The sequence below is a fragment of the Salvia splendens genome, unplaced genomic scaffold, assembly GCF_004379255.2.
Source record: "Salvia splendens isolate huo1 unplaced genomic scaffold, SspV2 ctg864, whole genome shotgun sequence".
NCBI lineage: Eukaryota > Viridiplantae > Streptophyta > Magnoliopsida > Lamiales > Lamiaceae > Salvia > Salvia splendens.
The window spans coordinates 1-9653 of NW_024599547.1; the positions used below are offsets into that span (position 1 = coordinate 1).

Sequence of the window (9653 nt, forward strand, 5' to 3'; positions counted from 1 at the left end):
AACGTCGCCTTTGTTAGACCAAAATAGACCTTTTTTTTACCTCGTTTCCAACGCGAAACTCCTCCAAGCATATTGGACACTCACTGCAATCAGTTGGAACTGCCTTGAGCCTGAACTTTGGAAGTTCTTGAATAAGTGCCTCAACTGCTTCTCTCTGTATGTCAAAAGAAATCAGAAGCTCATTCATTTGAAGCCGAAGGTAGACTTCTGCTCGTTCGTTACCTGAGCTGGGGTCATGTAAAGTCCTGGGTGGTACATCGCTACTTCCTGCATCTTGACCATCCCTCTCATCTCTTGCCCAGCAGCTTCAACGGCCCAATCTGGCACTCTAACCATGTCGACTAGAACCTATAGGAAAAACAGCCCCATCGAGGGAAAAAAGGTTAGACACAGCTTGTATTTCAATCAGTGATATTCGAGGGAGAATAAATCAGTGTATAAAAAAAATCAACATTATACCACTATTCACTGAGAACCGCTGACATTTAATCTCTATTTATAGAAACATAAATGCCCTAACTCGGTGCAGTTTCAACATATGCAATCTTTCCCCACAAAGACACCATGTGAAGGTTCCACTAAAGATAAAGCTCATAAGAAATAGTGAACTCATTGTCATGGAATGCCGAGCAAAAACATTGTACTAGGACCACTTTGACTAAGTGTAGTAAATTTTGCACATCCAAGTTTAAAGCTATGGAATGAACAAGAAGTTAAACGAACTTACTCCATATTCTGAAACGGGGATCCCTTGTTGTGCACGCAATTGATGTGCCTGTCTCCTTGTTAACCACTGCAAGATATGAAGGAAGATAAACTTAGAATAAAAAATTGTTAAAACGAACAATCTGTTAAAACACATGACATTAGCGTCATCATCTTATTTTCGCATTCACGTGCAAAAAGAAGCCTACAAAAGCTCGGACAAAGTAAGGTGAGGTCTAACTAAAGGCATCTCTAACCTTTCCCATACAGATGCAAGCAATGCCAACGAGTCCACAATAGCTGAATAGCAGCCAAATAAGGAAACCCCATTTTTGACCATCTTCTGGCAACTGAAAAATGGTTCTAAACATTATATTCGTTCCAGTTTTACAGCAGTGTAATATACTAGCTCATGCCCAGACGAGACAAGGGGAGACTTACGCAGGTTCTTGAACGATTGAACCAAAGAGTACCAATGACCGTCCAAGCCAGAAGGAAGGGATAAAGTAGCAGAACAAGGATGGACAGCACAACAATCCTTCCGTAAAAACGTTTATATCTCTGCTGCCAACCAAGATCTCTGAGCAATTGTCAACAAGGCTAAGGTTATTACATAAAGGAGAGACGAGTAAAAGCATCTCCAGAATTTGAACATTTTGGCCAATGAATGAACATCTGTTACTATTCTTTATCTAAACGCACCACTTACTATATAGCTTGACCTCTTACTATTACTTATCCATGATTCTCCTATGATGTTGAGACCAAGATTTACATCAATATGTTACATCCTAAATAAAGACGGCAAAGAACTATAACCCACACGTCCTAGAGTATAAATTTTACAATATATCATGAATAAAACATAGGCTGGGAGAAGAAAGGTCCTTACAATCCCATTCCGGCAGCCAACCCATTATCAACAAACATCAAGAGCCGGAAAATGAACACAGTCGTATAGTCAACCTAACAATATGAAGAGAGAAAACACACTGTGATTATAAACAACCTCAATACTCTCTTCAATAAACCCCATTTAGCCTTCTTGAAAGCTTAGCAAGCTCACCACAATCCATATGTGCAAAGGGTTAGCACATGAATGGTATCTCTTCCAATTGATTGCCACAATGATTCTAACATTCAGTCAAGGAAACTATACAAGATGAATTATAATCATTTTTATATTCTATCAATCATGAGAAAAATATTGCTAGATTTTACAAATACGTAACCTCCCAATATCTGAAATTGATAGAACTTCATAGATATCATGAATCAAGAAATGAATTCTACAACATCCATTCATCAAAAGGATACACACTTGTAGCTAGCATAGACAAGAAGAACCCATCATACCTGCAAGAAATTAGAACCCAAATTCAAAATCCAGAACTGATACCCATAAAAACTGAAACCCTAGATACATATTCGCCCAAATTCAAGAAATTGAACAGGAACTATATAACCCATGAAGAAAAAACAAAAACAGAAACAAAATCAAAAGCGAAACCAAAGTTTCTGCCTCATTTACTCAGCGAAATGGAAGTTAAAAGTTGCAGCGAAAGACATACCACTTGAAATCAACCCCTTTGATCGCCATTTGAATTTTCAGCTGCGAATTCAAGATTTGATGTTCATTTCTCCGATTGAACTCCCAATTAAACTGAGCTCAATTGAAAGTAAACAACAATTGGTCAAGCGGAACTATTAGCTGAGTGTGTAGAAATCTAATATGCAAGAAACTATATTTTGAGGCCGACAAGATTAAAGATTTCAAGTTTTTTTTTCTGGGAAGGGAAAACAGAGGAAATATTGTGAATTTGGGCTCTGTGAGTAATTTTCTTTTCCATTTAGAAATGACTACCGAAATCTCACCCTTGATTACTCTTTTAACACTGGTGTAAAATTAAATAGTTTACAGGAATAATACGGTTTAGGATAACTTAAATAAATAAATACAGTTTAATTCAAACAATTGATAGAAAAGAAAAGAAAAGAAAACTGGGAGGATAATGCCCTTTATTCATTAACAGAACAAAATCACGATTCCATAATTAAATATTCTTTTAGGTAAGCTAATAAGTAAATAATAATCAATATTTTCTGTACTTTTCAAAAATACTTATGTATTTTTTCTTTTTAATACATCCAAAAAATTAGCCAATTCCCATTGTCTTACAACATTATCACTAATTATATACTACATCCGTCCCTGAAAATTTGTCCCATTTTTTCATTTCCATCTGTCTCCCAAAATTTATCTCATTTCACTTTTTACCATTTTTGTAGTGGACCCCATATTTCACTAACTACTTCCTACTCACATTTTATTATAAAACTAATATATAAAAGTAGGACTCATAATCTACTAACCTTTTCAATTAACTTTACATTACATTTCTTAAAACCCATGCGAGTCAAAGTGGGACAATATTTGGGGGACGGAGGTAGTACTATTAAGGCCATCCACAAGCCAGCCCTATGCACCGCCGCGTCAGCATTTTATCCTCCTGTCCTTCCACCTGCAGTGGGGCGCCCTAAGGCACGCCCTAAGCATTTTACTATTGTTTTGTTATTTAATTTAATGTTTTCAAATATATAAATCAAAACTTATTAAAAAACACATCGATTAACTAAAAGAACGGCAAAAATTCATTTATTTTAAAAATAAAGTTACAAGAGTTAGAGATGCCCACCGGTTCCGGTTCCGAACCGGAACCGTGGCAATTTTCCCGAACCGGAACCGTCGCAATTCGGGTCGCGGTCCGGTTCAGGTTCAAGATATTCCGAACCGGAACCGTTGCCGAACCGGCGGTTCGGGACGGTTCGGAACCGGCGGTTAACCGGTGGAACCGCCGGTTCGGGCGCGTATATCAAGGCATCAGGGATGGGGCCGACGGCGGCAGCTTTTCAGCTGCAAAACCGGCCGGTTTCGGCGGTTTTTGGCGGTTAACCGTGAAAACCGGCGGTTTTGCCCGGAAACCGGCGGTTTTCCGCCAAAACCGCGGGTTTTCTGAAAATTCAATTTTTTTTTTCAAATTTCAAATTCGAATTCTTCCATAAGAGTTTCTCTCTTCAATCTCCCAATTCTCTCTCTTTGTCTCCAATTTCTCATTTGTGCTATTGTGCTTCCATTTAATTACGCAAGTGCTACTCTTATTACGCATTGTTATACACTTATACTTGTTCCCGTAGTTCTATAAGTTGTCTTTCTTTCTCAATTGCTAAAATAAAAAAATATATATTATTCCATATTTCTACATTTCTACATAGCAATATGTCTTCATCCCGAGAACTACGTGGGCTTTGATACCTCAATAAAATTGTGGATACGTAGTCAACTCAACTTAAATTTGAAAAGTTTAACTTTGAAAGTTTAAGTTGAGCTCAAGCCCTTTTCAATTTTTTCCCCCCCATTTCATGTTTTTTTTATTTACGTTCCCGAGTCCGACGACACTTGTAAATTATATTACATTGTTGTATGTTGTATACTTGTAGTTGTAGATGTATATGTATTGTAAATTGTAATGTATCGTTGTCCGTTACAACTCAAACTCAATAAAATTGATATCATTTTCTCCTTATTCGTCGTATTTCTATTTGAATTATAAATTGTCTTGTACTCTTGTTCCAAATTGTTGTATAAATCCAAATTTCAAATTTTAAAAAAAAATTCGAACTGCGAAACCTCCGGTTCCGAACCGGAACCGCCTAAACCGCCGGAAAAACCGGCAGTTCCGAACCGGAACCGGAACCGCCGTTTTCGAACCGGAACCGCCGGTTTTCGAACCGGAATCGGAACCGGAACCGTGAAATAGCCTCTCGGTCCGGTTCCGGTTCCGCCTTCGACCAAACCGGAACCGGCGGTTCCGAACCGGAACCGTCCGGTTCCGAACCGTGGGCAACACTAACAAGAGTTAGAAATAAAAAAAATGACTATCATACAAAAGCCCCAACTTCCGGCTCAAGTCATCGCTCAACCTCTGGAGGCGCTCGGCTTGGGCCGAAGTCCGGATCGTACTGCGTGTTGGCGTCGAACGACCGATATTCACCAGGTTGTGTACCCGGCCACCGTGCGCCATCTCCAAACATCGGGCTACTAGGACTTGAGTATCCACCGAAATCCATTTTATAGCGTAATATGAGAGTTTAAAAGTTAATCGAAAAGTTACAAATGAAAAGTGAAGCTGGGGTATATATATAACAAAATTTTCGAATTAAAAAAAAAACTAAAACGCGTTTCATCGTCTGCGCCATCGTCTGCGTCGCCCACAGTGGGCGGACGATGCCCTATCGTCCGTGCTTCGTCCGCGGACTACGCATCGTCCGCGGTGCCACAATGGCGGACGATAGCACGCCCGATGCATCGGGCGTGCTATCGTCCGCCCCATTGTGGATGGCCTAACCGTTTTTATGGGTAAGTATTAATGCATCGGGCGCGCTATTGTCCGCCCCATTATGGATGGCCTAATCGCGGTAAGTATTAAACACAAGCCTAAATAATAATTTAATGAAACATGTAGTTTTCTATAGGATTGCCTCACATGTAATTTATTACTACTACCACAATATGTGGATAGAAAAGTGAATTGCATTACGATGAACCTGAATTTCTTTATTTTATGGAAATAAGTAATTTTATTTTCTTTTTAAAGTATTGTCCATTGTTAGGTCGGTTTAGGTAAGTCGGCCCAATAGGCTTACCAACCAATCACGTAATACAGTATTAGTTTTAAATTACAATTTGATCTAGAAATATTAATTTACGCGATTAATTGGTTGCTTACTCGATAAAAGTTAAAATGCAATTTCAACTCAACACCTTTTTTTTCTGAATAGTGTATATGATCATATTTCATGAAATAATTAATAAATCTCTATTACTATTTCATCCCTTAAATTACTACTAATAATAAATTTAGTGATTTTTCTCGAATTATCTCTGGTTTTTCCCAACTGCCATATCGATTTTATTTCATGAAAATATGTATCAGAAAAAAACATATTTTAATTTCTTTAATTTAATAACTATAAACAGTAAAGAACAACTGAAACTGAAACTGATATGTTTGCTTATACTTCCTCCGTCCCACAATAATTGTCACTCTTTTCCATTTTAGTCCGTCCCACAATAATTATCACACTTCATTTTAGCATAAATAGTAAGTAGGTCTCACATTCCACTAACTCACTTAACTCATATTTTATTATAAAATCAATATAAAAAAATGAGTCCTACATCCCACTAACTTTTCCAACCAACTTTTTTTTAACCTTTCTTAAAACTTGTGCCCACAATAAGAGTGACAATTATTGTGGTACGGAGGGAGTAACATTTTTCAAAATATAAAAAGCCAGAACGCATATTTCATCAGATGTAGTTTCTACAATAACAACACGAATTCGAGCAACTCTCAAGTGCAGTTAGGAGGATTGAAGCACTTGTAAACTGCAGATGCAGGCTGTTTGTAGGCTGGTATGCAGCTTGCATCAACAAGCCTCACTTCACCTGGACCAAAAGCAAGATCCATATGCCTTCTTAGTTCAAGGCCAACCATCCCGGCTTGCAGCACCGACAAGTTGTCTGAATCCGGGGAGACTATAACCACCGTGTTTCCAGAGTATTGAGTCTCAAGAATCGACATGAGCTGTGTCACGCGAACAAACACGTCCTGAACGCTCTCGTTTGGTGTTCCATCGCTTACTGGTGGTGGCTTAATGTTCGGGGAGAGGCTATCCGAGGCATATACCTAAACATGGTTTATACCAAAGACTATAGATAGGAAGGCAGCCAATATGCTTAGCCCTAACATAATAAGTTTAAGTACTGAGTAGTATTTTTACCTCTGAAACTGAATCTAGTTTCTTCCCTTCGTACGCGCCCAATCCACGAGCATCCAAGAAGCTGTATTCGGGTACTATATAACTGCAACAATATAGTAGCGTTTTAAATTGTTGAATTCGGAGCTTCTCATCCCAATTTTTGATCAATCAATAAACATGTAGTGACATATATTTCACATGATTTTGAGGACAAGTGCAATAATGTAGTAATAAGCAAAATTCCTTTTCTCACACTTCACAATTGTGTCATTAATCACAACCACTCTTAAAAAGGATAAGTTTGCATTTGCCATTCTCTAGTTCAAGACAGAACAAAGTAAGTCTATTTCAGAGTTCGAACACGACTTCAACCACACATTAAAGAGCACATCGAGCAAGATAAAACGCACAACACTGCAACATTCAACGCGCGATGTAGCTTAGAAACTCCCTGATCTTGATCTTAATCTCAAAGCAATGAAATGAGCAAAGAACCTTCTAGAAATGCCATTAATAGAAGCAATAATCTCAGCAGCCTGATAAGCCCTCTGAGTAATAGAAGGCCAAATCCAGCAATTGCTTTCACATGCCCCTATTGATTTCAACTCCAGTGCAGCCCTCACTGTCTGCTTGATCCCTTTCTCAGACAGCCCATTATCCACCGATGTTTTCGCAACCGGATTCGTGTTGATTATGCCCAAACCCTCATACTGAGACTCCCCTGCTCTCACCAAATAGTACCTATACAAGCACAACCCACAAATCAAGATCACATTTTTCAACCCCCAAAACAAGTGAACACAATACTGAGACCAAATAGTACCTATACAAACACACAACCCACAAATCAAGATCACATTTTTCAACCCCCAAAAGAAGTAAACACAATACTGAGATCAAATAGTGCCTATACAAACACAACCCACAAATCAAGATCACATTTTTCAACCCCAAAACAAATAACCACAATACACCCAACTCAAAAACCTACATCTACATGTAACAAAGAAACTCTTGAATTTGTTGTCTGGAATGAAATCAAAGCAAGATTAAACTCAAGTGTTGACAAAAAAAGTTGTTTTTGGTGCGAGAGATTAAACCTGTTTACGAGGCGAACAGGGGGCATTTGGAAGAGGCCACGGGCGTGTGCATATTGTGAGTGGTTCTTGAATTCGTCAAATGTGAGAAATGGAGCGAGAGTTAAGGAGAGGGAAGCTAGAAGATTGCGGCGGTTGATGGAGATGATTTGGGAATGTTTGGAAACCGATGAAAATAGAGGTGGAGTGGGAGGATTTGATACCGGTTTTGTTGTGGCAAGCATTGTGTTGTGTTGTGTTGTGCTAGTTAACGGTTAAGATTCTTGATTTATCTTTGGAAAAAATATCTTAGGCCTGAAGCACGTGATAGCACGTAGGTGTGTGCAGTTGAGTGAGGTCTTCATGAGGAATCCTAGCAAAAACTTGTGTTCTTTGTAATTTTTGAGTTCTGAAAATCTTGATTAATATTAATATGCTGCAATATAGTAGAAGATATTCGAAATGACTAATTATACAATAGAAAAGAACACACGTGTAATAAACTGTTATGGAGTAATGATGTTTAAAATCACAAACTTTTGTCAAAAATTGATACTACTATTTTTCACTAATTTAATATTTGATCGCTACACTACATCATGAACTTAGAGCATCCGCAGTGGTTGAAGGACGACGTCCGTCTGTCCGTCACTGGTACAACGCTGCTCGATGCATCGAGCACGTCCGTGCCAGCGAGCAGCTGACGTGTCCTCCTCTGATTGGCCAACGGCAATACCGTTGGCAATTTTCTTTTTTTTTAAAAAAAATCAGATTTTAATTAAAAAATCCGATTAAAAATAAAAAAAATATTTTCCCACTTCCCAAAAAATTATATCCGTTTTCTCTCAACTTTTAATTTATTTTTCAGTTTTTTTTCCTCAAAAATTCACATTTTCATCTATAAATACTCTCACTTCCACACAAAAATTTTCACACCACACTACACAATTCTCATCTAAATTCTCTCATTTCCATTCTTACAATTCTCAATCTTTCTTTCACTCTTACACAAAAAATATCTGACTCCGACGATCACCCCTCCGACTCCCGCGGTTGGAACCACGAATGGTTCGGCTCGCAACCATTTCCTAGTCCGGAAATAGAATTTTCGGCCCCTCCTCAAACCCAAAGTTCGCAAGCTCCGGGTGGCTTTTAGCCTTACCCGGTGGACGACCAAGATGCCCCCGAGGGGCAATACGGGTGGGCACCCGAACCACCCGTACCTAGAGCGGGAGGGAGCGGCGGCTCTCAAACTCCTCATGTTCCTACTAGTGGTGTCCGCACCCCGTACACTCCGGGGGAGATGGATCAATTATTCAAAGCATTTTTTGTCTATCTCCGAAGATCCGGAGATTTGCACGAACCAATCCGAGGACCATTTTTGGTGCCGCATCTGTCGCCGGTACAATCAAAACCGGCCGGCTGGAACAATCGAGCGCAACGAGAGTATGGTGCGCAATGCTATATACAGAGCCAACGAAGAAATCCAAAAGTTCCAGGGGTATTACCTCCAGGAAGAGCGGTCGACATCACCAGTGCCGCGTTGGCGACCTACCAATCCCAACACTACAAACCGTTCAAGTACCTCAATGTTTGACAGGAGGTGCGTGTGCATCCGAAGTATATGGGAGGCGTATCATCCTCCTCTAGATCCTCCGGAAAACGGTCGAGGTCGGTATCCTATCCGACGCCGGCTCCGATGAGGTGTCCACCCAGCTTGCCGGAGCTAACTTGGGTAGCCCCGACGCCGGCCCGAGTAGTTCCCAACGCCGGCCGCAAGGAAGGAAGAAGTCGACGGCCAACCGCCGTCGCGCCGCCACTCCATCCGCCCCCGATCCCGCTCCCGCTCCCTTTGTGCCACCTCAACCCCCACCAACTCGTTGTGGGGGTTTTGGCCCAACTCAATTTGGCCGATAGGTCAACTATGACCCCCGAGCAACTTCGATCACATGTGACAACATGATACGGGGTCTCAAAAGAACATTGGGGGTAGAGTCGGATGAATAGTTTTCCACAGGGGTATTTTTAGCCTTTAATTATGTAATTTTT

The 9653-nt window shown here is 40.0% G+C and overlaps 2 protein-coding genes across 2 annotated transcripts; both read right to left on the reverse strand.

Moving 5' to 3' along the window:
* Positions 1-40: 40 nt before the first annotated feature.
* Positions 41-2547, reverse strand: LOC121791649 (E3 ubiquitin-protein ligase SIS3-like; the record flags this gene model as incomplete). The annotated part of the gene is made up of 9 exons (XM_042189521.1): positions 2277-2547; positions 2023-2061; positions 1772-1838; positions 1598-1671; positions 1147-1285; positions 963-1055; positions 728-793; positions 223-348; positions 41-154 (listed from the first exon to the last, which is right to left on the reverse strand). Coding segments are annotated over exons 1-9 (747 nt in total), but the record flags the coding sequence as incomplete, so codon positions are not given.
* Positions 2548-6035: 3488 nt separating this feature from the next.
* LOC121791650 lies at positions 6036-7850 on the reverse strand. The gene is made up of 4 exons (XM_042189522.1): positions 7629-7850; positions 7024-7269; positions 6550-6631; positions 6036-6455 (listed from the first exon to the last, which is right to left on the reverse strand). Exons 1-4 carry the CDS (start codon positions 7847-7849, stop codon positions 6120-6122), a joined length of 885 nt encoding a protein of 294 aa, XP_042045456.1. The 5' UTR covers position 7850; the 3' UTR covers positions 6036-6119.
* Between the last annotated feature and the right edge of the window lie 1803 nt (positions 7851-9653).

What these genes read in the sequence shown, in the direction of transcription:
- LOC121791650 (XM_042189522.1), bottom strand. Translation starts at nt 7,849, where the DNA reads ATGCTTGCCACAACAAAACCGGTATCAAATCCTCCCACTCCACCTCTA. An exon ending in ATTAATGGCATTTCTAGAAG is followed by an intron (nt 6,632 to 7,023) that starts GTTCTTTGCTCA and finishes ATATTGTTGCAG; the next exon opens with TTATATAGTACCCGAATACA. An exon ending in AACTAGATTCAGTTTCAGAG is followed by an intron (nt 6,456 to 6,549) that starts GTAAAAATACTA and finishes AACCATGTTTAG; the next exon opens with GTATATGCCTCGGATAGCCT.